Raw genomic sequence first — 27,716 nt, 5'->3', positions numbered from 1 at the left:
ACCCCCATTTTACCCATTGTTCATTGGTAAGATTTTTCAATAGCTAGGCTGACATTATCCAATAAAAAGTAAAAACAATGAGACAGACCTCAGTAGGCAGAAATCAGCAGTTTCCTTTTCATCAAGTTATAACAAAGTGTAGGTCTGAGACGAGTGAAAAAGGAAAAACTTCCCCAAAATTTATATGCCTGGAGAAGGTGTACTAATGTAAGTTAAGATGGACAAATTCTCTTGAATAGTTTGGTTTGATTCTTGGTTTCTACTTGCAGGTTGTGTTCATGACCCTTGCCTGAATGGTGGAGAATGTAAAATGGTTACCTTCAGTGGGAAAATAGTATGTGATTGCAAAGGAAATTATGCAGGAAAGTATTGCAATATTGGTAAGTATAACAACCTACAGGTGGGCAGAGAATTTGGAATTTTCATCCGGGTTTGGAGCTGGTGTTTTTTGCCTCTGTGTTGTATTCTGTCTTTGCAGACATTTCTTGTAATAACTGAAGAGTCACACAGAACAAGTGTTTAATGTGTTCCTCCATGTAAAACATAACACAGTCTTCACTACCAAGACCCTGATTCTAAAAATATTTGTTCTTGTCTGTAACTCCATGGAAAAATAAGCACAGAAATCTTAATCCCATGCCCATAGAAATAGCTCATGCTTCCATTTTGCAGGATCAGTCACAGAATTGTACCTTAGTGAAACGCTTCCCCACATACCCATGCATTTAATAAATAAAGCAGCAATTTATGCTCTGACAAAATCTAGCAGCTCGTTGTATTTGGTAGCACTAGATTATTGTGGGAAGTAGACAAAGATGAAACGCAGACCCTTTGTTTGGGTTACCTCATACTTTAAATTAGTAGCATGCTTAGCCCAGTAGAGCTTACCTAGAAGTCCTTTCTGGCACTGGTGGAAAACAACCATGTTTTGGTCCCTATGTGTTAGTTTGTGTTGCTTCCTATTAGATACTACATAGTTTTTGATATAATTTTCCTTCAGAAGATTTAACATTTCTCACTGCAGGGGTTAAATCTGCTTGTAAATCTTACCTGCGTGCTAAATTCTCAAGTTCTATCAGTGGCTATTTTTCAAATACAGCAGGTTTCAGGCATAAATTATAGTAGATCTTCAGTTATACCAGCCTGTGATCCCATCAGTTCACTGGCTATATCTTTCTGACTACGTGAATGCCAGGGTTCATCAAAATTGAAGACAAGACTCCTGGTAGCTATGGTGGGCACCTAGTTGGTCTAAATGGGTGGTGGGGTAAAAAAATGTGGTAATGAACACTGGAATTGGTATCTGGTGGTTTTTGGGTTTTTTTTTGTTATTCTGGTTGTTAACAAATGGTCCAGCCATCTAATTTAAGATGGGAAAAAAAACCTCACCAAAGATTTGAGAGACCAGCAATAGAGTTGGAATAACAAATGCAAGGAATGAACTGGCAAATGGAATGGTGTGTGAACTGTTCCTCAACCTCCACTCACCAGGTACCCAATGAATCGTGCAAAATAGGCTTATGATTCTTTTAGTCCCTGCTAAGGAGCAACACTGCAGCTCTGGGTATTTTTGTCCTTCAGCTGCCCTAGTGAGATTTGTCCCAGGCTTTGCGGGTGCTGCCGCCGTGATTTGGGCAAGGGGCTGCACGTGTGCACTGCACGTGTGACCTGGTGTCCCGGCGCTGCTCCTCTCCCAATAAAACTGCATTTCAGATTCCTGTTTCATTATCAGCTTCCCCTGCCCAAAGCGGCAACGCTGCGCGTAAACATCCACGCGGCACGGCCTGGATTATAAATATCAGGATGACAGTGTTATAGCTGTAATACTGGTTTCTGTCTGACTAGTTTAGAACAAGAAATAAGCAGGTGCTCTTTGATTACTTGAAAATAATAAAGCAAACATTTGGTTTGCTAAACAAATGCCTTTAGATGCTTACAATCCATCTGCGTTCGGCTGCCTCACACCCCCACACAAACCGGGAAGCAAAGGATTGTGTTTATGTGTCAGGGCCTTGCAAACAAGCTTAAAAATGAAAAAATACCCTCTTTGCCAGGATTTAGTCATTCTGAATTAATGCAAATAAATGAGTGCTGGGGTCTATAGACCTGGTAATGCGATTACACGAGTGCAATGGCATTCTGGAGTGAAAGCACTGGGTGCTTGTGCTATCAGAGCACAACTGATTTTTAAATATACGTTGGGTTAATTTTTTTCTTCAACCCTTCAATTTAATGCTGTGAGCACAGCTGGATTTTTTTCTATGTTTTCCTTTTTTATTGTCTTGTATATTTTCCCTTGTCTAATAGGACTGAATTGTGAGGTTACCCTTTAGACATAAGAGCTCATGGTTATAATGTTTGATTCAGAGAAAGTTACAGTGTCTCCAAAATTTGTTTGACTCTACATTATTAATTTATGGAGGCAGCCTTAAACCCAAGTTGTGACACAAAATTTTTTTATTTTTTTTTTTTAAATAAAACAATCAATTTAATTAATAGTAAGTACACCAAAATGTTATTAGGCTATGATGTGTTTGAGGTCTCTCTGGTGTCCTCTGCCCTTGACCTCTACCAAGAATAACCACTTTTCAGATGTTTCTAATGGAAAACCAGCTAATTTATCTTGATGTTACACTCACAAATATTAATAAACAAAGCGCCATCCTAGGTCAGATCACAAGTTTAAGTACTACTGTGACTTGAGCACTGGCAAAGTAGAGGATGACCCAGGAGTCATGTAAGTAGCAGGAAATTACTGAGAAATGCTTCTCCTGGTTGAGGATTTTCTGAGCAGGCGGCTGGACCACCAGGTTTGATAGACCTTTAGCTGTTTAACATGAATTTGTCTAAAGTTTTTTGAACTCCTTTATGCTTTTGACTTTCACAGCATGCCATGTCAAGAAGTTCCAGAATTTAAAAAGATGTGATGAGAAGCAGTCTTTTCTATTGTTAGCTTAAAACCTACTGCCTGGTAATTTCATTTCCCCCCTTTGAACAGTGAGTAACAGAGAATAATAATAAATTTTGTGATTTTATAGATACCTATTTATCTGTCCATTAGTTGTTTCTTTTTTTGGACTGCGAGGTCCCTGTCAGTACTCAAAAATAATCTCTTCACAGATATTAAAATTCTCTTGCAAACAATCATTATATAGATATATATTGCTAAGCCATTATCATAATGACCATGTAGCTACTGGCAAATTACCAGCTGACAAAAAAAATATGGGAGGTGATAAACGTGACATAAGATATATCTATAACAAAGGAGTTTGATATATAAAAGACAGTTTCTAATATAGATTTCTGTTCTTTGTGGTAATACATTCTTTTCTAGCCCTTAAAGAAGAAACCTTCAGTTCTAAAGAAAGAATGTCCATTTTAAAAAATGTTCTAAAACAGTTCATATGCATAAAATTTCAGTGAAGTATAATTTCAAAGGAAATTAGATACATCACCAACAAATCCCTCCATAAACAGATGCCATTTAAAATTGTTCAAGGATCCATTTTTTAATTACGTTTATATTGTCATAATTGCCCTTAAATATGCACTTATTTTCAGAAATAAGGATTTTGTATTAAAAGAGTAGCTGTGTTCACTTTGGAGACAGAGTTCTTGCTGAGAGAGCTCTGAATCCAGGCATTAGGTGAAGACTCTTAATTATCCAACCATGAGTAACAATAGTTGTTTTATTATACAGAGAAAGTCAAAAAAAGGGCCCAGACCCAGCCACTTTGGCAGTGAGAAATATGAGGAAGAAATGAAACCTGAGAAGGACGTGAGCATGATATTTTATCTCTAGCCCAAATTGGTATAGGGAGTGGAGAGTGAATTTTTGGGAAGATGTTTAACTTCAGAAATACTTAGTTTAATTGGAGGTGGTAACTTATGACGAACAGTTATAAACATGTAATTGTAAAATTACTTTGACATTTCATGCTTCTTTCAACAGATAGGAGACATGGTAGAGATGTTGGGTAAATACAGAAGGGGACACAGCTAAAAAAAGAGGGTTGTTAGTAAATTTGAGGATCTTATTTGTATTTTTAGGTTTATTCTTGATTTATTGGAGGGAATGTTAGTGGGGTAACTTTATTCTGTTTAATTAGTTGCCAAGACTATTCCTGAAACATTTAGTCTCTATAGGCAGCTTTGTTGTGTTACTGTTGATCAGAGAAATAGCTGGTAGTCATAGATGAATAACCGATGTGGGGTTTAGGAATATGTATTTCAATGGTTTCTTGGCTTTCAACTGGATTTTTAGGGTCACCAATTACCTTAATCATTGGGCAGTACATTGTAGCAATAATGTGTTTGCTAGTATTTTGATCATGATGAAGTATGAAGTTGTTGAAGGTATTTTTGAAATCCCTTTATGTTTTCTAGTGGTTGTTTTTTTTTTTTTTTTTCCTGGTTAGGCTATGGGTAATGGAAATACAGGGGTACCATAGCTTTAAAGAAAGTATGAGTTGGAATGTTAATTACAGAAGGCTTATGGTTATATAAGGAGATGTGTTGTTGTATGTCAGAAGTAGGTTGAAAATTTTTAGAAAAGGAAGATGACAGAATACCTGAATATATAATTATATGCAGGAAGAAAAACACTATTGGCCACATCTTTGGGGGTTAAACTGGGGGAGTCTGAGGTAATAAAAGAAGTAAAAAAGACATCAAACCCACCGTTTTAGTGGTTGTTTTACTGAAATAGGGTGTTTGCAGTTTTCTACTAAAAAAAGTACTTTAGTAAAGGAAATTCAGCTCTGAAGGCTGAAGGGAAAGTTTAAAATCTTTTTCTTCTGAAGAAGACCGTAAGAGGAAGATAAAGAATCTAACCTTTTCAGTTATGTTTACCAATGTTATCTATAATCCACCAGAATGGTTTTGGATTAGTGTTTAATTTTTTATTTGGGATTAGTAATAAATCTAGGATGAAAAAGAATAAGTTTAATATTCCTCCTGGTTGTGGAAGAATGGATGGAAAAGTAGATAAGAAAGCATTGTTATGATTTGATATAGCTTGGCAAGGTGATTATGTTTTTTGCAGGGGTACAGTTTTATGGATCCACTGGGAGGTTGCATGAGGGTAGGGAAAAGGTTAATAAGGCAAGAATAATGAAGAGAATGCCTAAGGCACCAGTGCAGAATTAGTAATGATAGGTTGGATTTTTATCAAAATTTTAGTTATTTCAAATTGCTGGAGTTACATGGAATAAAAGTAGGTCTAGTAGACTATTGCCTGCAATGATAAATGGTAGGAGAGACTGGAAGATGAAGAAGTGAGAGAACATGGCATTATCAACTAACAGCTTGCATCTGGAGAGGATCCAGAGGAGGGCCACAAAGATGATCAAAGGACTGGGAAGCCTGTCCTATGAGGAAAGGCTGAGAGAATTGGGTTTCTTCAGCCTTGAGAAAAGAAGGCCACCACGTTCTGGTATTTAAAGGATAGCTACAAAGAATGTGGAGATTCCCTTTTTACAAGGAATCACATGGAAAAGATGAGGGGTAATGGGTACAAATGAGAGAGAGTGGAGATTTTGGTTGGACACAAGAGGAAAATTTTTCACAGAACAATCAGCCACTGGAATAATCTCCCCAACGAAGTGGTGGATTCTCCAACATTGGACACTTTAAAGATTCAGTTCTACAGAGTGCTGACCAATGTTGTCTAGACTGTGCTTTTGCCAAGACAGGTTGGACCAGATGATCCCTGAGGTCCCTTCCAACCTGGTATTCTATGAGTTTACGATTCTCTGATTCATTGCACTAAGGTAGTGCCAGTATAGGGGATGGGGAACAGGAAACTAGCGATAACTGTGGCTTTGCAAAACAATAATTACAAGTTGTCATTTATGGAGGTGGTAGATGTGAGCAATAATAGAGAGGCTACTCTGATCTTCCAGGTTTCTTTACAGAATTAGGAATCATAATAAAGACTTTGGCTGATGTAGACAAAAATGCAAAGGAAGAAGGGAGCATCATTTGCATGGAGCCTGTGGATTAGTCATTTACATTTGGCATTTTGGCAAATGTGGGCTAGAGAGGAGAAAGCTTACAAGCTGTAGTCTTAGCAGTATAGTGTATAGCAAGTATTCTATAAGGATTGAGTGATAAGGCAAATACCAAGGAATAGGCAAAAACTACTTCAGTCAGAGGTAGGAGTACGTTGGAAATCAACACAGGATTTCTTTATTTTTACAAAGAAATGTTTTTTCCAGGTATTGATTGGCACTAATCAATTGGGTGTCTTCTGTGTTCCTACAGTGGTGCCTTTTTAGATTGCAAGTCTTTGTTGTAATCCTGGTATAAACTAATATGATTAATATTAGCAGCTGCTAATATGAAGCAGTTGCCTAGCCTTAGTCTTAGGATAGAGTGCGTGACTTGGCAGCAGTGCTAGTTATTGGGTCCTGGTTAATTCAAAGCCATTAAGGTGTTTTTAGTCCTATTTTTGATTTATTTGAGCCGTGACAGGTGGTATCAGTTAATTATGGTGTTTTTTTTTTACAGAGGGCACATCTTATTTTGAAATGTGAGGGGACTGACATCTCTTAATCCATGCATTCTGTTTTGCTGGGTAATTGTCAGTTAGGAAAGTTGTTGAAGGGAAGATGTGGTAGACCTGATACAGCAGCTCACAGCCTTTCAGCTCACCCCTTGGATTCCTGCAGAAATCTCCTGTGCATTGTTTGTCTCTCCCATTGCCTGCTTTCTCCCACCAGCCCACGCTGGGTGCTTGAGGTGCTCCAGAGACACCCCACCTTCCCCACCTCTCCCCCAGTCATTACTACCTCTCTACAGAGGAACTGCTCATCCCCTGACCATCATTAATTGCTGGATACTCTGATTGTTCTCCTGTCCAGAGACTTATCTTGGGTTAACACATAAAGACCTAAAGGTATACTCAAAAGACTGAAAGCTTTCACTATGAATTAGACACTCAGATACTCTTGAAAATCCCATAAGGTAGTCCATGGAACAGGTTGTTTCCCTGTCAAAGTAATATGGCACTGAAATTTTCTTGTTGCTGCAATGTCTTTCCTCTACTTATAGGCAATCTATTTCTTAAATACATTGCTCCTTTTAACTCTCTTTACCTACCTATTTGATGGCATTTTATGACTCTATAAATCATAACTGGTGTGCTAGAATTTAAGTTTATCAATATAAAAATAAAATGGAAAAAGACTCAGTCCTTCCTGTTACCTAGCATATTAATTTTCTAAGTTATAAGAAAATACTGGTAGAGTTTATAGATTTCTGGACTTAAGCCTTTACATGAAAGACTTCAACTTACTCAGAAGGTATATTTGTACATCAGCTTTTATAACAAACATAAATCTCTTCAAATTTAGCTCTGTTAATCAAGGTACTTGCAAATGCAAAAGTACAAAGATACTTTGAAGAAAAACTGTAACATATATAAATGTGTGACTGGAGTGTGCCATCCTTATGTTAAGATGTGGCTTAGAGAGATCTCTTGTGCTATATAAATCACTTTGTTTTCCCAGTCCTAAATCCATCCTTGTTCTACATGGTAAGTTTCCATTAGATTTAATTCATTGCAAAAGGATGCCAACATTTCCACATTTCTGCCTAGTTTTTGTCTCAGACAGATTGTTTGTGTGTTTCATAATCAGGCTATGGCTTCAGCAGGGATTTATTTCAGTGTTAGGTGCTGTCAGTCCATAGATTTTATTGCTATTCAACAAACCAGAAAGCAGCACAACTATTTGAATCAATTATTTGTGGTAAATTTCTTAAATACATTATCTGCTGTTGTATTAAATCTTAAGCCCAAACACAAATATTGAAATCTAGAGAAATATTATACATGTATAGTTGAATTATTTAGAAATATATCTCGCTCTCTATATATAGCTTCCCTTATACTTCAGTTGTGGTTTATGTTCGTTAATTTGCAAACTCTGAGTAATACAGAGGGTGCTGTTATTCTCACTTCCACAGGCAGGTATTAGTGCATGAAGATGTGAAGCAATTTGCTTCAAGCCCAGAACAGTCCAGTCCTGGGGCCGCTGCCACGCAGTCTCCTGCCCTGCCCCTGTGTATCAGACTTTGTATTCTCATCATTAAAGAGAGAAAAAGATGACAACTGCTTTCGTCAGTGCATTCTGTGTAGATCTGGCCAGCTTCCTAGATAATTAAGGAGTTTTCCAGTGGTAGGGGGAGGGAGAGTTTGTTCTGAAGTTAAATCAGATTGTTCTTTGGGAGGATGATGAGCAGTAGTGGTAGGTTAACGTGAATGTCCTTCAGAGGTCTCTGCATGGTGTTTGTGTCATTTTGCAGAGGAATATCTGCCTTACTGTTTTCAGAATACCTGAAGGGGTTTTCAAGGCTTTATCCAACCAAGTGAGATGCCTGTAAAAGCAATCTCTGCAAATGCTGAAGACACCTTTCTATCACATGTTTATTGCCAGCTCAGACCAGCATTAGAGGCAGCTGCAGCAGGGGAAGTACACCTATCATCTCTGAGGGGCTCTCACAGCTACCCAGGAAAAGGAGATCAGGGAACTTCTAGGTCAATAAAGAAAAGATGGACCCTTCTGCAGGCATCCAAAGAGCCTGAGCTCATATAGGAAGGAAACTTGACTTGTACCCTTTGTAAAGGATGCCTTGGAGAGCAACACATCCTGCAATGCTGAGGCAGTGCAAGCAATAAGCTTATGCAGAGGCATAAAATGTAATTTTTCATTGCTATTCATCTTCATTGTTAATAGATGAAACAGGATCAGATGGAAGTATAAGTTGATAAATGTGTTAGGAAGTCTTCAGAGAGATATGAATGCCCTGTCTGCCAACCCAGCTGCTCTCTAGTGAGGGCTGAAGTTCTCTCTCTCACCAGTGCAGGAGACATAGGGCAGGCACTCAGGCCTTTGGCTCTGGAGCTTCCTGAAGCACTGCAACAGGAGTGGACATGTGCTCCAGGGAAGCTCTGGACAGAGGATGTTCTTGTAACTCCACCAGGGCTTTGCTTTAGTCTATGATTTTCTGAAGAACTCTTCCATCTGGGTAACTGATAATTAAGACAGAACAAGACCTCTTGTAAAGGTAATTGCAAGTAGAAGCGAGACTTTGTCCTCCTCTCCTCTCCTCTCCTCTCCTCTCCTCTCCGCTCCGCTCCGCTCCGCTCCTGCCACCAGCTGATATAGAACTTCACCTAAGAATAAAAGCACTACAGATTCGTCAGGGATAAAATAAAGCATTACTGAATGAAAGGATTACTTAAAATCATCCTGTCCCAGGACTAGGACTATCGGGGCATAATGTTTTTTCATTAACAAAATGCAAAATCTTATGCACATCTGGAAGGATAATACAGTCAAAGCTCAAAAACATTAGCAAAATTGCTGAAAGACTTCCAAAAGAAACTCATTAAAATGTTCAAGTATATAACTACAGATCTGGTGTCAAAAAGTCTTGTGAAATGTTTTCAGGAAGTTAGCAATTAGAACTGGTTGAATAACTGCTATTTCAGGTTGCTTTTAATTTTAAGACCTGAAACTGTGTTTTACTGAAAAATTGAAAGGCAAAGAATTGGTATGACATGCTCATAAAATATGCCATCCTAACAAAACTAGAATGTTTTATATGAGCTATTTAAACCTGAGGGATTTTAAAAATAAATCATATTTAAATGTTAATGATTTGTTTCTTTTTTTTTTTTTTCTGAAAAGAAATGAACAGTGGTGAGTATGGCATAGGTCTGCAGAATAACTTGAATCTGCATTTGCATCAAAACTTTCATCATCTGAAAGTCTGGGGTCTAGGCCATTTCTACTCTTAACACCATGATTGGCAGTACCACAGGGAAGTGAATGAACAAGAAAAAGAAAATATTATGTCCTTCATTACTTTCTTCCATATAAGAAAATAAATATGTTTCAGAGTTAGGAGAAGTTACAGCAGCTATAAAGAATTGAGAACTAATAATTCCCAGTCAGAGCAATCCATTAAGAACTGCTGAAAGCAGACCACCTACACGCTGTTTCTGACAAAAAGGAAAAAAGAGATTTTTCAGTGCTGCAACTGTTCAGAAAAGAGTATTAGAAGCAGAAGATCTATACGACTGCAACAGTTTCACAGATTTTTTTGAAAACAATTTGTCTTGAATTATAGGTGACAAATGTGTTAGGTTTCGCATATACTTTTAAATGGCCTTAGATACATAAAGAACTGCCCTTTAATGAGCTGTGATATGGGTACTGTGGTTCTACTGCAAGCCAGTCAAATAGAGCTTGATGGAGTGGAGAACAGACCAATGGAAAGCTACTAATGAAACAACTGTATTAACCCAATGTTTGTCCTCAGGATACAAGATTAAGTCCCTTTACTCCTGTGCCCGAAATACTCCTTAGAAAACCGGAAAGAAACAAAAAACTGTCTCAGAGATATTACTGTTTCTCTCAACAAGTGCAACATAGAATCCAAGCTTTTTAGTCAGAGGAGAATTACGTAAGGGATGATTTAGAAAGGGGCCAAATTCTCCCAGTTATAATCTTCTGGCAGCTTTAGCAATGACTGTCAGATCTGACGAAACAGAGATGCATTGGCTTTTAAGCCTGATACGGATGAGCACAACTTGTAAACACCATCTGCAGGATGTCCAAAGCATTGGTATTGCAGAATATATCCCTGGTTCTGCACTGAAACAGAATCTCTTGTTTCATCCTCGTAAAAGTAGTCAACTCTAAATCACTCCTGAATGTAATAAATACAGCACAAATAAAAACAGCACCTGGCACTTCCCTGGATAAATGAAAGAATTCAGCATACAACATGGTGGTGGTATTTTCATGACACTGTTTCAGGGAAACAAAGCCGCATAACTTGCAACTTGCCCAGAAAATAAATGGCAGGGTTGCCAAGAAATGGTTGCTATTGCTGGCAACACAAATGACAGACAAATTATTTTCTCTGAGCTCCTAGATTACGGTTGTTACAATATGAGTTTGATTTAATGTTATATTCATAGTTATTGAAATAAAGGGAATTTGATTCAGGGGGTGAGTGGGAGAAAATATTGCCTTATCTCAGAAGTGTCTGCCAGGCCAAACCAGAAAATGAATTTTGCGAAGTATTTGTATGCTAACTCACACTGAAGTTCTTGGACCAAACCTCTTGACCTTCAGCTCCCAAATTCATGCCATATGCTTGCTTGTGGTTCTGTGGTCTGTTGCTGCCCTGATGACTTGGAAGGATAATTGACATCAGCAGTTCATTGCTGCGATTCACTATTTCAGCGCTGCTTATATCCCCTGGTTCGTGTGTCACCTTCTTCTGTCAAAACAAACAGATCTTTGGCAATAGCTGTCCACACCGTGTGGTCTGATAGATCATCCTCACAGTGTGTTTTTCAACAGTAAAGGAATATCATGATGTTATATATTTAAGTATGTTTATCAGTTTAGAAGGAGATTCCACTAGTCTTGCAGATGTCAAGGATAAGTCACACTGACATGGCTGGGATAAAAAAACCTCTAAGGCTTGGTCACAATTAATCCTCTTTGTACATTAGATGGTTTTGTGTTTCCTTTGAGATACTCTGAGCCGTGTTTTGAGGTGTAGACTTTCTGCTCAGTGTAGCTATTTGTATACAAATGCATCCCCATATGTTTTTCAGCCATAATGCTGGTATGTGCTGTTGATAGATCTTGGCAGCTGAGTATACAGTATACATAGAATATGTATGTGTCAGACCTATCTGAAGAAATAACCCATGTGCAGGTGACAAAGAAATGGGTTTTGAATAAGAAAACTCAACCTTCTAGTTAAATTTTTGCAAAATTGAAATGTTTGCCATATGTAGCTACATATATGTAATATTCATGGATATAGTGTATATATACGGGTGTGTATGAGGCCATAAAAAGAAGTATTTTCCAAAATCAGACCTTTGAAGCACTTGCTGGCAGGGCAGGATTGTTTTCACTGCTTTACAACACAGATATCTCTATCTGAGCTGGTTGACTTAAGCTCCCTTTATTGTCAATGGAGATTCAGTCAATGCAGTCAAGAATTTATGGCAAGATTCATCTCATCTTAAAAAAGCCATCTCAAACAGGCTGGATCAGTTTGGCACTTGAAATGCCTGTTTCTCTTAATTGACTAAAGGGGAGTCTCCAGTGATGAGCTCAGTTGTGTCTAAAATTAGACAGAAGGAGTCCCAGCCATATTGCTGACTTTGCTGCAGATTGCTGACTAAAATCTTCCATACGCAGTACAAATTTTAGGTTTAATTTTCTGCTGTACTGCCAGTTAAATAGTTATTTGTGCATGCGTAAAAATGAGGCTAACTCAGTACTAATTTTAAACAGAATTTTTAACTGCTTGGGTTCTTTTATTAAAAAAAAAATAATCCTCATTTGATGCATTCGATTCCTGTGAAAGGTGAAAGGCATTACAGGGAATTGGGACCACTGGCTCTCATTTGGGACCTCAGCTGTGAAGTAAGTATTTAACGTGTAATTAAGATCAATTCCTGACCAGTGTTTTATGCTGTGCCAGCTCCTAGCCACCGGTGCTATGTTGGGAATGGCATGGAGTACAGAGGTACGGCAAAGACAACCATTTCTGGACACAGCTGCTTGCCCTGGCATTCAGACTTGCTTTACAAAGAGCTTCATGTCGACAGCGTGGAGAAAGCAGTACAGCTCGGCCTGGGGCCCTTCTCTTACTGCAGGTGAGAAAAGTTCATGACTGCCTTATATTTGTAAATGGTGAGATGGATGAATTAGGGAAAGGAGAAGGGCCAGGAATCTCAAAGCTGGTGTTTTTCCTGTCTTGGAAAAGCCAGACTGACTTTAACAGGAGGGATGTAAGTGTCAAGATCTACCTGGTCTAAGTGGGAGGTGTCCCTGCCCATGGCAGGGGGTTGGAACTAGATGATATTTAAAGTCCCTTCCAACCCAAACCATTCCATGATTCTACGACTATATGATCTGGTAGACAGACAAGGTCGATACCTTTGTCTGTCAAGTGAAGCTTAGACACAAAATGATGTTGGAAATTACAGATGATTTTTTTCTGGGATTATTTTTTAAAATGAGACCTTAGTGACTCCATAAATGGCTATCCAAAAGGAGAAACAAATGCATTAGCCAAACTGAAATGGTTAACTTTTGATTTCTAATTCTTAAATTGTGAAATACATTACATAAAAGAAAATATTTTCAAAAGTGAAAAGTTATTAGAAAATGAAAAATCAAAGCAAAATACCTCAATAATATTGATATGGAGTGTTGAATTTCTTTCCTGGATTTCTTCCAAAGCAAAATTATTGCAAAATAACTTTTCACAGTTTTCATTGATCCATACATATGATAAACTACATTTCTGCTAAAGTTTTCTGTTCAGCTATAATGAACTTTGTGATATATAGGTTTGTGCTTTCTCCTCAGCTATTTTATGCTCCCTCTGTCTCTGAGGTCCTCGTGAGATCAATGGATATCCACAAAGAAAATGTTTCCTTTTAGAGAGAATCCTGGTGGGGAGTAAATGATAAAAATGGCAAACATCAGACACTTCTTCATAAATTACTGGTCTATGTTTAGGCTTTGGGGATATTTTTGTTTGTTTGGATTTTTTGGGTTTGGTTGGGGTTTTTTTGGTGGTGGATATTTTTTTTGTGTGTGTGTGTGTGAAACTTAGACCAGTATTTCAGGAAGATAAGAATGTACTGCACTTCCTAATTTGTTTGGTGATAAAAAGCACACATGCATGTTGAAAGTAGCTCTTCTCCTCTACCAAACTAATAACGAACAGTTCCTACGCCCTCCCTTAACCCAGATGGGCTTACTTTCCAAGGCTTGGTCCTGACTCAATCACTGAAGTATGAGATTAATGGTGTCCCAGCAAGGCATTTTATTGGGCACATATTTTATTCTTTGATAAAACTCGATCCCTTTGGGTTGCATTATTTAAGCACAATATTCACTTGCAGATCTGAAATGCAAAGAATAAAATGGTGTAGGAGCTGATGTGTTCATGTTCTGTAGAGGTGAGAAAAAAGCTTTTCACTTTTTTGTCAGCTTGTTACAATTTCTGGGGATAACTCTGCTACACTATATAATCCTGCAGATATCTTCTTCTTCAAATAGTCCAATTTAGAAACATTGTTGGCGGAAGATGACTCAACCTGTGTTGCTTCTTCAGTTCTGAGAATTTCAAAGTGCTTTAATCTTTTTCTGAAGAGCAGTCAGATTAAAAAGAAAAAAATATTGAAGAACCTTATAATAATAGATAGTGCTTCTGATAAATCCAACTGAAATTAGAATTACTGTTTAGCTGAATTACCTTGTCTATTTGTCTTGGCCTACTGTAGACCTTTCTGGGTCTTCAAAGTTTCCTTATATTCTTGGAGGAGTAAACTAGGCAAATTTCTGGTTATTTATATGGCATTGATAAAGGCAATTAGGCTGTACCATGGAGAAATCCTAATGGAATGAAAGCAAAAACTGTTTAACGCCAACGTAACAAAGGGCTAAACTGTTTCTGATATTCCCCCCCTGCTTTGAGGAATATAATACTTTTTGAGGTAGTCTTTCATTTCATCAGACTCTCCAGGGAATGTGCACCTGAGCTTCTCAAATTTTTTTTTGCTAGCTATTCTTGTTATGGATTTTCTATGATCTACCTGTGTTGGAATTTCCTTGCTTAAAAAAAAAATCACCTAAAAAAGGATTCTCTCCCATGGGATTTAGTCCTGAAAATAGCTGAGCTGATATCTGTTAAAGCACTTCAAGTGTGGGCTGTATTTAAACCATGGGAACGTGCTCATGCATCCAAATACTTGTAGGCAAATTTTACAGGTGTTCAGTCATGTGTCTGTACTTCAGGTCCTAGAGAACCTCAGACTTGGCTTTTAGCATGAAGAACGCTACTGAAAAGCTGCTCAGCCTTTTAGGGGTAAGCAGGTGCTGCAGCGCTTTGTCCGACGGCTCGAAACCTGAGAGTCCTGTTGGTCCTCTGCATGGCACAGAGCAAATAGCAGAAAACCTCTGGGGAGCTTGGAACAACAATGTGGTTAATGCTTGTCATTCGCTCTCCCCCTGAATTAATTAGAAATCCAGATGATGATGAGAAGCCATGGTGTTACATCATGAAGGACGACAGCTTGTCTTGGGAGTATTGTGACATTCCATCTTGTGGTATGTAAAGGCTCTCTTAAAATCCATGTTATGAATGAATGAAGAAAGATTTATTGATACTAGAACAAGCTTTCACTGTATAATTTTGAATGTTCTAATGTTCCCAGGAGTGTTGAATATTTTACTGCTTGCACTAAGTCATATGACAACAACAAACTTCTTTTTCCTTTTTTAGAGTTGCAATGCAGTCTGTGATGTTTGTCCTGAAATACTGTATAACAGTGGTGTCCTACTACTGCTTTCAGTCAAAATCATCCTAATATCATCAAATTTTCTGCTAGAACATGCAAGACAGATCAGAAATGATCAATGCTTTGGTACAAATTGTCATCACTTAGGGAATTATGGGCCCAGAGAAGGGAATGGGCCTCTTTGAGAAAATGGAGGATGGGATGCTGAAGATGTGAGACATAGCATTTAATTCCAAAAACTAAATAATTCTGCTCTTCCCCTAAATTAATATTTAACTATTGTTAATGTTGAAGCTGACCGTTAGAATGGAGTTGTACTCTGGAAAGACAGTTTATAAACTGGTCCTTTTATTTCCCTTTTATGGTTCTAATGCATTTGATAGATGATATGTTTAACCCAAGTGTCCTAGTCCTTGCTATTGCAATGGTAAACCTCAGCTCAGAATCTGAAAATTAAGATGTGATGTATCATGCATTATTTTGTGCCTCCTCTAGTAGTGAAGGTTGCATTTGTACTAGTAAATGAAATAGTGTCTGGGAACGTTCACAGATGCATTTAATTGACACTAGTACATGTGTAGCCAGAGTGTTGGAAATAGACATAGCTTTCAGTCTTGCAAGTCTTCTAAGGAAATAAATGAAAATCAGTTGTATGTGCATGTTTAATGATAATTTAACAAACCTTTCTTTTAAAGACTCCTATAAAAGTTCCAGTCCTTAGAAATCACAAGGATTTCTAGCCTGATGCCATACTCCTTTATATCTCAGCAAGCAGGGAAAGGAGGCCACCAGTTCCAGACAACACAGATAGTTCTGCAATCACCAGGAGACCATGTGGGAGAAGACACAAAAAAAGAAGTTTTGTGAGACCTAGGATTGTTGGGGGATCTTCATCTCTGCCTGGATCTCATCCCTGGACAGCAGCTATATATATTGGAGAGAGTTTCTGTGGTGGAAGCCTTATTCAGACTTGCTGGGTTGTGTCAGCAGCACACTGCTTTGCTAACAGGTAAACTCATTGAACAGTTTGACACTAGGTCCTCCCCTCCTTATAGTCACCATCTGCTTGTGACTTGCAACAAACCTGAACTGAAATAAGTAAGAAAGAAAACAAGATTATAAAATGTTTCAAAAGGAGTTTCTGGCAATTTCAATGCTGTTCATTAAACTAACTAATAGTTTGGAGTCCTGTTATCTCATAAGCCCTTATCTTGTTCCTTAAGAAGTCTCAAACAGGGTAAATCACCTAAAAGAAGGAATAAGGTAGTGCTGAGCAGGACATAGAATGGGAGATTGCATATGCAGGCTTATAAGTGTTTACCTTCTTCTCAGCTACCTTTTTGAATGTTATGCCTGCTTTGAGATGTAGCAGACGTGACTATGCTCACTGCTGTGTTTTGTTCAAAAAGACTGAGAGAGCCAAGCAGTGATTTATTAGAGACAATAAATTACTGTTGGCTGGCACAAATAGAGTGGGCTGAGCTGCAGAAAAAGCAAAGGAAAGAACTGAACCGTTACATTTTTGAGGCTGATCTCCTTGAGAGGTGTTTTGAGATTTTTTGAGCATTTTTTGCCCCCCAGCTGTGGGACACTGGAGAAAATACTGACTATAGGATGCTATTACTTTATTCTAAATATTTTGTTTTCTACAAATGCCGAACACTTTCCCTGATTTCAGTTTGATCACATTGATGGGAGAAATATTACATCATTTCATACCCATTGTTCCTTTGCATAGTAAAGAAGCCAAGAGAAACAGAAAACCTCATGCCAGAATACATACACTGATAGCTTGGAGAGCTAATAATACCATTGTGAATGCTGTACTGAAGCATTTGGAGCTTGAGCCATAACGCATTTGTTTTTCAAATGTTGTGAAATAGCTACTAACTTTGGCAGCTATTCAGGACATTTCCACCCACTTCCAGCTGGTGGTTTGGTACATACAGATTTTCCATAATTGCTGCATTGTAATTTGCACTCTTCCGTATGTTTAGTACCACGATTTCAACTGTTTTCCGCTAGGCGACAATAGATACCTGTGCAGCTTTTTTTTTTTTTTTCCTTTTTTGTAATCCCTCCTGTTTTATTTCTTTTCCTGAATGAACCACCTGTAAGTCAGAGTAGAACCATTCAGTACCTTTAAAATCTATTCTAAATACTAACCTGGGAAGCAAAAATCTGATTTTCAAGGGGGTTAGCTTGCCACTGCAAGAACACTGAGAAAAGCCTTACGCAATAATCAAAGAATCTTTTATTGTTTTCCAGTGACAGAAAGATAAACTTTGCACTTTCCTTTGTTAATTATAAGCATAGCCATTGATGCAGGAGAGCTGCTGGCCCTCTGCATCGCCATTATCTCTTTCTTCTAAGTACATTACTATTGATCATTGCTTCGTGCTCAGTACTGGAGGAGACAACACAGAGCTTTTGTTTCTGACAAGGGATACTGATGCACAGAAACACAACTAGGGAAATTTTGCAATGATGTTGACCACTCTGTATCTGTGCATGATGTGTGGCAGCAGATATTTTCTGCTCCTGCACTGGAAAACAAAGCATGAGTGCTCTGATGTTGAAGACACTTGCTGAGTTCATTGTAGACTTAAGGACACGCAGATCAAATTGGTTTTAAAGTATGAGTGAAATTTGAATTCCATTGCTTTCAAAACTGGAGAATGTACTGCCTTTACAAACACCTCCTGGTTATTCCCAGGTGTGCCTTTCTTTCCAACTGCTGCACTGGTTTCTATTAGTTGTCCTCCGTAGGACACCTGATATGAGAGGACTGCGTAAAGTAAACTATCAATAGCTGAAAAAGATGCTGTGAATTACAAAAACTGTATTTTTCTCTGAGTTAGGTTTTTCCCATTAGATCAATGTGCTGTTGGGACCTTCCTCCACAAAGTTGCTTTTGATTCTAGACAACAGATTTACCATAGATCAATCTAATCTCAGAGCAGAAGTGGTGATAGCTCTCAGGTGGAAGCTGCCCAGGTGTTCCTGAGTTGTCAGTTTGCCAGTGCCTTTAAACTTTTGACCCACACCCGTAATATTTTAAGAGCCTAATTTCCCAGGGAAATGAGAGATCCACCACTGACGTATCTTTTGGCCCCTCACGTTTTCCTCAGTGATTTTGTACTCATTGGCAAAGTCTGGTTGAGGTTGACTCGGTTAGTTTTCTAAAACAAGAAGTGCTTGCAGCCCCTGAAGATGCTTGTTAGTCAGACAGCAGCTGGGCAGCAGTCCCTGTGCTGGCCTTTAATTAGGCTAATCAGGACCCACAGAGCCTGGGACTCGCTGTAACCTTAGTCATCTTTTTCCTGGCCCACAGTAGGTAGGCAGCCTGGGAAACAGGTCAAGGCATTATGAGAGGGTAAGTAATCGATGCGGTGGGGCCTGGGGTTATTACAGTTCATGGGACACACAGTCATTGGAAATGAGGTTTTGTTTCACTGGCTAATCACAGAATTGCTTGTTCTCTATTTTGTATTACAGTCCACTAAAATCGACTATCAGGGTAGTTCTGGGTCAGCATATATTTAATAAAACAACTGATGTAACCCAAACATTTGAAATAGAGAAATACATCTTGCATCCTCAGTATTCTGTGTTCAACCCTACTGAACATGATATTGGTGAGTATTTTTGTTTACAGTTTTATTTTCTGTTTACTCAAGTTAGTTTCGAGTTGATTTGTCAAAAACTGCCTTCGTAGTGGAAGAGTCATAGGCATTAGGAGAAGCTTTCAGATGCAGAGAGTTCTTAGTTCTACCACAGTTATGAGAGCATCTGAAAGCTAGACAAATTCAGATGAGAAATAAATTGCAAATTTTAAATAATTATGATAATTAGCCTTTTGAGCAATTTCCCGAAATTTATGGCAGATTCATCATCACTCCAAGTCTTTGTGGGATTTGGCATTTTTTTCAACTGAACCAGAAACTGTGGGCTCGATGGAGGAATCACTTGGTAAAATTCTATTGTCTGTATTGTATAGGGGATCTGACTAGATGAGTATAATAGCCCCATCTGCTCTGAAAATCCATGTTACTAAGGATCATTTTTTACACTGAGATAGGTTTAAAAATCAGCTGTCTTATCAGTCAAAAGTTAAATGCCCTTCTGATTGACCTTATAATATGAGTCAGAATGACAATGGAACAGCGACTCGCTTCTTATTTTCTGATCTGCTGTTGTGGAAGGTGATGTGTCACCCCGGGGTAGCAAGCTGTGTGGGCACTTCGTCTGTGAGACTGTTTAATAGCCTGACATGGTGGATATCACAGGTCAAGCATGTACTGCTTTCTTGCACCCAGATGGGGAATATTTTTTACTCTGCAGCAAAAAACATTCAGATGTGTTGGCTGGAGCTCAGTCACAGTGTACCGGGAGAAAAACTGGATTTGGGGTATTACTCTGCTCTGAAATATACTGGTGTAAACCACCATTGGCATTTTGAAATCTCCTAACTTTTTTGATTATTCTGGACTTCAGCATGCCTCACCAACGTGCAATGTCCAAATCCAGGGTCAGCTGAACGTAGAGTTTCCTACGACGTGCCCCACTGCAAGCAAACAAACAAGCAGGCAGAAACTGGGGGGGAAAGCTGTTGGGGTGCATTCTGCCCTGTCAGTGATTTCTACTGATGCAGCAGAAGAGTTATTCCTGCTGAAACTGCTTTTCAAAAGGAAACAAACTACCAAACAAGCGTTTGCTGGGAAGTTTGGGGGATTCAGAAACATACAGAGATGGTGGGGGAGTGGAGGAAGGCGAGGAAAAGCAAGCTGCTGAATGTTGGAGAGTGGTTTGTGTGGGCTTCTCAGCCTGTGAGATACTCTGTACGTGTTCCACAAAGGCGAAAAAATGTAGTCAGTAGAGAAATAAGACTATCCAGTGGGATCTCTTGCTTGCCACACAGCTGTGCTCAGAAAACCTGGAGCTTCGAAAAGGCATGGTGTGAAGCTTTAGTAGGTGTGTCCATGTTACCTCAGCTCTGTCCTCTTTGAGCAAAGTGCCCAAACTCAACATGCTGTCCTTGTTACACCCAGCACAAAGCCCCTTCTATTGCTCTACAGCCAAACACAAGAGGTTTGCTACAGGGGAATCAATGTTTGTGCTACTTTTGACATCTTTCAGTATCAAGCTCATGCTGCTCAGCCCCATGAGTGGATAGTAAAGCTTGTGTAAGTTGTTTAATTCTTCGTGGTTTTCAGAAGCTTGGTTTTGAAATATCCTGATTTTTTTTTTTTTTTTATTCCTTAATTTTCAAGATCTTGAATTTCACCAAACTGGGTGATAATACAGAGCACAAAACACACCAGCCTTTGCAGTAATTAATTTTTTAAATCAAATTGGAATTAGGCAGGTGGCCAGACTTTCAGAAGCAGTGAGCACTTGCACGTCCCACTTATTTCAGTTGAAAGTTGTGGATATGTCACTGTTATTTAACTTTAAGGTGGGAGGAGGCATATGTATTTTCTATCTTCCCTTTTCTCTACAAAGGCAGTGAAGCAAAATCTGCTCACCGAGCACAGCATAAAATAAATATTCCCACAAGGGGAGTAGCTGAATGTTTCAGCCTTCAATTTGCTGTGAAATCAGGTGCTGTTGAGATGAGTCTGTCTGTATTTGATTGAAATATCTTAATTAAAAGAGACTTAGGGGATAATTAAAGTTGTATCTGAGACCCATTGCTGCCAATACCATTAAAGAAAGGGAACAGTCATTTTATTCCTCCTATATCTTCTATTTTGCAGCTCTGATTAAGCTGAAGAAGAATGGCCAACGTTGTGCCACCAAGTCCCAGTTTGTTCAGCCCATCTGCTTGCCAGAAAGCAACACCGTTTTCCCTGATCAGTTCAAATGTCAGATTTCTGGATGGGGACACAGGCATGAGAGTGAGTAAAATGAGAGTTGGTATCTGTAGAAAAAACTGATGATAATTAAAACATAACGCTCAAGTATATGTTATACAACTGATAGTGTGGTAAAATATTTTCCAAAGGACTTCTGGTGGGATTCTTTTAATCTACCTCATCTTGAACTTCCTTTATAGTCCTTGGAATTTGGAGTGCAGTTCCCTTGACCAAATGTTTGCATCTGTTTTAGGATGAGCTGAGCTGTGAACTAGCTAGATCTCTGTGGACTGGGAGGGGAGCAAGTATTTTAATTGTAGGTGCTGACAACTTGACACCTTAGTCGAGTGAATCCTTTCCCTAGTTTCTCAAGGTAGATATCAAAGACCACAAACCAAACCAAATGAATTTACTAGTCTGTGATGGTGGAGATCTTTACCTTTGCTGGCAAGAATCTTTGGAAACATCTACAGGAGAGGGCCAGATAGAGAGCTAAGAAGTGCTTGCATACAATTTGAGAAAGGTGGAAAACTCCATCACATCTTTTCAGATGAGGAATTTCAGTATTATGATGCTTGGCCATGCTGCTTTGATGTGGAGATAGCAGAAACCTATGTAGATAGATGAGAAGGATGAGGGAGGTGGCTGTCTCGTTTTGGTAAGAGATTTAGTATAAGCAAATGTTGTCCTGGTCTAAATGTTTAGTCTAAAGGCAAAAAGAGGTAATTAAGCCTTTGATAGATTGATGATTTAATGTCACATCTGGAAAGAGGAGAGGACAGGAGTGCTGGGGGAATGTTCCTGACTCTCTAGGAAATGAGAGAACCCAAAGTGAATTAATGTCTGGACGTGGCATACTGTTATTTTAAAGGGCATGTGGTCTTACTGGAGGAGCAGCGTGTGATCTGATCACTAGAAAAAATATTATCTTTTAAAGAAATCCACAACATGAATATGATGAAATGTGTTAAGTGTGTTTATGTGTTGTACTGTGCAATATGTTTTCATGTTCACATTCTATAAAAATGACTTTCTTTTCCTCTCTTGGAATTTTTTTAAAGATCTAACTGGTTATTCAAAAGTCCTGCAAGAAACATTGATTCCAATTATTCCTGAGGAGAAGTGCAGAAGCCCTGAAATTTATGGAACAGAAATCACTGAAAATATGTTCTGTGCTGGCTACGTCGATAGCACATCTGATGCTTGTCAGGTAATGTTGTGAGTCATCTCTAGGCAGAGAATATAAATGTATATTATTGCCAGAAATGTTGCAGTGTTACAGTGCTTGCTTTTGACACACAGTGTTCCTAAAGAAAAGAAACGTTCCTAAAGAATAGAAACTTATGTGACTGCACTGTTTGCTTCCAGCTTCATTTTTTTTAACCTGTTCAATGTCAGTTAAATTCTACAGAAGGGCAAAAAACTTCCAGGCTGTTATATTCCTCTTATCTTCATAAAAGGCAGCGGCTAAACACTTGAGGGGGAGTTGCTTGAGCTCCTGGCTGACCCCATGGTGTGATGGCAATGGTTTGCTGGTCAGCTGGCAGGGATGTGTTGGCAGCCTGACCAAGGTGTGCCTGTCCCAAATCCCCCAGGTGCTGCCTCTTGTCTAACAGAAGTAAGGACACCTGGGTAGGAGGTGGGGAGCTGTGGGGAGGTTTGGAGGAGGAAGAAGGTGAGTACAGTGGATGGGATTTAACAGTGGAGAATATCAGTCCACTGGAAATGGTGGGTCATGACCTCTGTCCTTTGTGAAATGACTTCATGCTCTTAGTACTTCGCATTTCTTTTTGAATTGTGTCACGCCTTGGCTCTGAATAAGGATGCAGAATTGTTGTGGTGATAGATGAGGCTATTTTTTAAATGAAGGATCAGATTATTCCTTATATAAACCTTCAGATTTTATCTTCAGTTCATTTTGAAGGAGGAGGGTTATGCTCTATTAGCATCAATTTGGGAACAGGCAGCACATAGCTAATAGTTGGCAATGAGATTAAGTAAAGCAAATAATATCATGTATGCTGTGTGCTGGAATCTCTACAGAGTTCATAAAAGGGTCCAAAGGAAGGTGTCAGGAGTGAAATGGCAGCAGCCAGCAGTGGCTCAAGGTTTCCAGGCCAGGGCTGAGAACTGACTGTGGTTATTGGCTCCAGGTGTTCATGCTGCCCAGAGAACTAGAATTACCTTGCTCGCTCAGTTTTCCATGCCTTACCCAGGAAGTACAAACACAAGACACAGCAATATAGCTGGTTCTTGCTCCCTGCCCTATGAAAAAAGAGTAGATCAGGAACGAGAGGGTGAAAGAAGAAAGCAGAGGGAAGGAGAGAGGAGCTGCAAAGAGGCAAAATCTGTGAAACAGTGATTTAGAGTCACAGATGTTGCTGAAGAACAGTGCTCTTGACATTAAATCATTATTAGTGAATCGATAATTTGCCTTTTTTTTTTTTTTTTCCTGTTGGCAGACTTGTAGTGTGGTCCAAGGAGAAATGGTGTAGACCTCTTAATTTCACAACAAATGTATCTGGCCCCTGAGTTGTCTTAATGTATGCTTAGGAAATTAAGCTATAAACAATCTGTTATGTATAAAAATATTTCAAGACCAAGAAATACCAAGCAGATAATGCGTTCTGCTTCATTATTTTTAAACGATTTTCTTGGAAACTACTTTTTTTTTTTTTTTTTTTGAAGATCAGTGCACTGATACCAAAATTGCAATCAATGAGACAAGTTATGGAGAAATAAGCAAGGTTCTGTGAAGTAAATTGATCTCAAATGCAAGACTTCAGTTGATGTCCCTCATTTGTCACAGAAATCTCCTAGTATAAAGGCAACACAATTTTCCTATGTACTTTGCGATTTTCTTTTTAAATAGGAAAAAATATATTTATCCTCAGTCCCAAATAATTAGAGTGGTGGTCCTTTCACTGGTACTGTTTACTGAGTCACATTTTTCTTTTAATTTCTAATATTTTAATTTCTGTAGAAAGTCAATCTAAGAGTAATAATAATAAAACTCCCTTTCCAGAATGCTTGTGAGCTTTTAAATAAGTAGAAGTGTTCCAAATTTATTCTTGCTGTAGTGTGTCCTTAAAAATGTTTAAGTTTGGTCTTATTTCCGGTTTATGGTTTTAATGACAAGGTAAATGCTCCATAGCATCAAATTCAACAGATGCAAAAAAACCCACATGCCACATAAAATTATAGCATCCCACAGTCACCTGGAAAAGTGTGTATGTATGCAACACCTTTTTTTGAGAACTCCTGTGGTCTTTGACGGTTGCAATAAACTGCATTGAGAAACACTCCAAATATTCTCTGCTTTATGTAATCCATCCACGCAGAGCCCATATTACAGCGCAGTGTAAGACTAACGACTTGCTTACTCCCATTGCAAGTGACCCACATCAACCGTGCTCTTCAATAGGTGTCTGAACCTAAAAGAATTTCAATTTTTTAAACAAAATCTGGAGAAATACTGACAGACTGCAGCAAGTCTGAGGGGGGTGAGTTGGGGGCCACAGCCCGTGGTGGACCCAGAGAGCCTCAGGTACCTGGATTTGTGCATCCTGAAGGAGAGGCAATGTGGAAGGGGATCAGGGGCTGTCTTCACGGTGGCTGTAGAGGAGCTTTGAGCAACCTGCTCTAGTGGGAGGTGTCCCTGCCCATGGCAGGGGGGTTGGAAGTAGATGATCTTTAAGGTCCCTTCCAACCCAAACCATTCTGTGATTCTATTTTGATACTTCTGTTCAATGTGGAATTAAAAAAAAACACACCATCATATTAGAGGTGAGTATGACTTGAAAAAGCTTTCTACAATGAAACATTAGTACAAATCTGCTTCTTTTTTTTTTTTTTTTTTTTTTATGTTTAAATCTCATATGCAAACATTCTTAATTGAGAACTTTCCTGAACTGGTCTTTTTCTGACTGCTTTCTATTAAATTAGATAACCTTTCCTTACTTTTTACACAGGGAGATTCTGGTGGACCTCTTGCCTGTGAAGAAAATGAAATCTCTTACCTCTATGGAGTTATCAGCTGGGGAGATGGCTGTGGCAGAGTCAACAAACCTGGAGTATACACACGAGTGACAAACTACATAAACTGGATTAATGAGAAAATAGCCCCCCGAAAAGCTAGTTGAACATTTAAACATGTTAACATTTGAAGCAGAGTTCAGAAGTCTTTCTGTTTCATTAAAGTGGCATATTTTATTCTAAGTTAGTATGAAAACTGTCACGGTAATTCATAGCAATTCCAAACCAGACCACAAAAAGTAGGCCTAACCCATCTGATGTCAGCATCCTTGATCTAGAATTTTAGGGCTGTGGATAGCTCAATGTATGAGACTGTCTTTATTTGGCTTAATAAAGCAAACATGTCAAGAGAGCGTACCAAAATCTACAACTGTTTATCTGCTTGGTGGATTACATAAAAAATTGTCTGCTTTTGTACAGTTTCTGCTGGAGTTTCTGCTGTCAAACCCCAAACCAACCTGTAACAACATTATAAAATCACAGAATCATAGAGTGGTTAGAATTGGAAGGCACCTTCAAGATCGTTGAGTTCCAACCCCCCAGGAACACCTCCCACTAGACCAGGTTGCTCAAAGCCCCATCCAGCCTGGTCTTGAAATTGGCCTTGTATTCTCAGATGAGATAAAAAAACAAGCAGGAGAAGCACCAAAAAATTAAATTCCCTGCCCATCAGAAGTGATCTCTTGAAGTTCAGGTCGAGAGACACCAATAGAGCAATGTAGGTGAAGATGCTCCTCAGCTAACTGCAACAAACCAGTTCTAGTTTTAAAACACAGAGGGTTTAGATTTTGAGTCAACCAAACATGTAAGCGCATTTTTTTCCACTGACATAAAATCAGGAACACACTTCAGAGCTCTGCTGAATCTAGTGTGCAGTTTTCCACCAAGGTTAATGCAAAACCTCCTGAGAGCACAAAATTTCTTGCTGAAAACTGTTGGAAGTCAGTGCATTTGACTCCCAGCCGAAGCAGTGAGGACCTTTTGCAGACTGTGAACTGCTCCTCATCCTGAGGGCAGCAGTGGAAATACTTCACCTTGGTGATAAATGCCTAAACATTTCTTAAATCTCACAGTGTTTTGAAGCTGTCTTAGATTTTGTACTAACAAGTTTTTCAACTGTTTAGATAATTCAGAAAGGAGGTTTCTTTTGACAGATTTTTAAACTGGATGGCTTGGGGAGCGGCTTGACATTCTCCTTGGGGGTTTGGTGATATCATAAACCACAGGCTTTGCTGTCATGTTCTATGGAACTGTTATGGGAACAATCAAAGATTATTACAATATATAGCTGTGTAGAGGCGGTGGACTCAGCTGTGTAAGCAGAAAATGATTCAACAAAAAATAATCTGGTCTGATAAAGAAGAACAGAAAGTTACATATATACATTTATTTTTTTTTAATACAGGGAACCTTTAGCCATGTCAGATGTGTACTTTTATAAGTATTGATGTGAAATGTATCTCTTCTCTGATAGCGTATGTTTTTGAATTCTCTTAAGTGTTTCAAGCAAAGCTATACTTTAAGATACAGAATTTTAATGTGGTGCCTGGATACTTAGATGTGTGTTTTGTTTTGTAGCACTGGCAGTGTCTTCATGGGTTTCTTAGCTGTGGTGAATGATTTCAGCAGTTAAAAGAAACTTTGTAAGGAAAAATAACCAAAACATGAATTTGTGTAAGTAAATATATATAACAATGCTAATCTAGATAAATGATGTAAACTGTTTAATAAAAATGTTTATCCTCTGTTTCTTGGACTTAGTCTGTAATGTATGAAGTTACATTTAAATCTTTGAACCACTCTGTAGGCTGTTCAACAGGTTGAGAGCTGGTAGAAAAATGAAATAACACTTCTGTGTGTTGGAAGGCATCTGAAAAGCTCCACGTAAGGTTCAATTTCAGCTGGTGGTGCTCCCAGTTTTATGCAAGTGTTGCACAAAACTTCCAGTGGACAGATGTAAGAGCTTAGATGTGATTTTCATTTACAAATACTGTGAATACTGAGATCAAAGTCTTTAGTTTGTTTTTTTCTGAAGCACTAAACGCTAGCTTGAAAAACTGGGGATCCACCTCTGGGGTCTGATTCCAAAACAAACTGAAGCCTCTTGTTGCTGGGGTTTGCCTTCCTGGCCATTTGCAGTACGAGTCTGGCTTGCTTAACTCTGCGAAAGGAATGCACGGAGTAACAAGACTGACTGTACCTGCTGCTGAAAGACAAGTACTAAATCAGCATGAAGGAACTATTTACTCTTCTTTGGAAGGGATTCATCTGGAACAGGTTCCCGCACAAAGCTTATGGCATCCTGAATGTCCAGATCTGTTCTGTGACTTCAGTTTCACTTTGAAATTAATATTCATCCACACTGTGCATGCTTTTAAATCTGCTAGTTTTCTGTTATATTCTTCTTTTCTCAGTCTCCTTTTGCTGCAAAGAAAGTGGCTGTTTGATAGGAAAGGTGTTAG

General features: G+C 38.7%; 1 protein-coding gene across 1 annotated transcript in view; it reads left to right on the top strand.

The window, feature by feature from the left end:
• Positions 1–27,010, top strand: part of HGFAC (HGF activator) — a 44,143-nt gene extending 17,133 nt beyond the window's left edge. Inside the window, exons 7-14 of the mRNA XM_014966673.1 lie at positions 270–380; positions 12,529–12,703; positions 15,085–15,170; positions 16,130–16,370; positions 18,860–18,999; positions 21,121–21,261; positions 22,281–22,429; positions 25,191–27,010. Of these exons, the coding sequence (XP_014822159.1) occupies positions 270–380; positions 12,529–12,703; positions 15,085–15,170; positions 16,130–16,370; positions 18,860–18,999; positions 21,121–21,261; positions 22,281–22,429; positions 25,191–25,361 (1,214 nt within the window). The 3' untranslated portion in view covers positions 25,362–27,010. The remainder of the gene's footprint in view (positions 1–269; positions 381–12,528; positions 12,704–15,084; positions 15,171–16,129; positions 16,371–18,859; positions 19,000–21,120; positions 21,262–22,280; positions 22,430–25,190) is intronic.
• The last annotated feature ends 706 nt before the right edge of the window (positions 27,011–27,716 follow it).

This window comes from Calidris pugnax, unplaced genomic scaffold (assembly GCF_001431845.1).
Source record: "Calidris pugnax isolate Ruff unplaced genomic scaffold, ASM143184v1 scaffold14, whole genome shotgun sequence".
In the NCBI taxonomy this organism is placed as follows: Eukaryota; Metazoa; Chordata; class Aves; order Charadriiformes; family Scolopacidae; genus Calidris; species Calidris pugnax.
The sequence above is the reverse complement of the archived record's forward strand: the minus strand, read 5'-3'. Positions and strand labels throughout refer to the sequence as shown.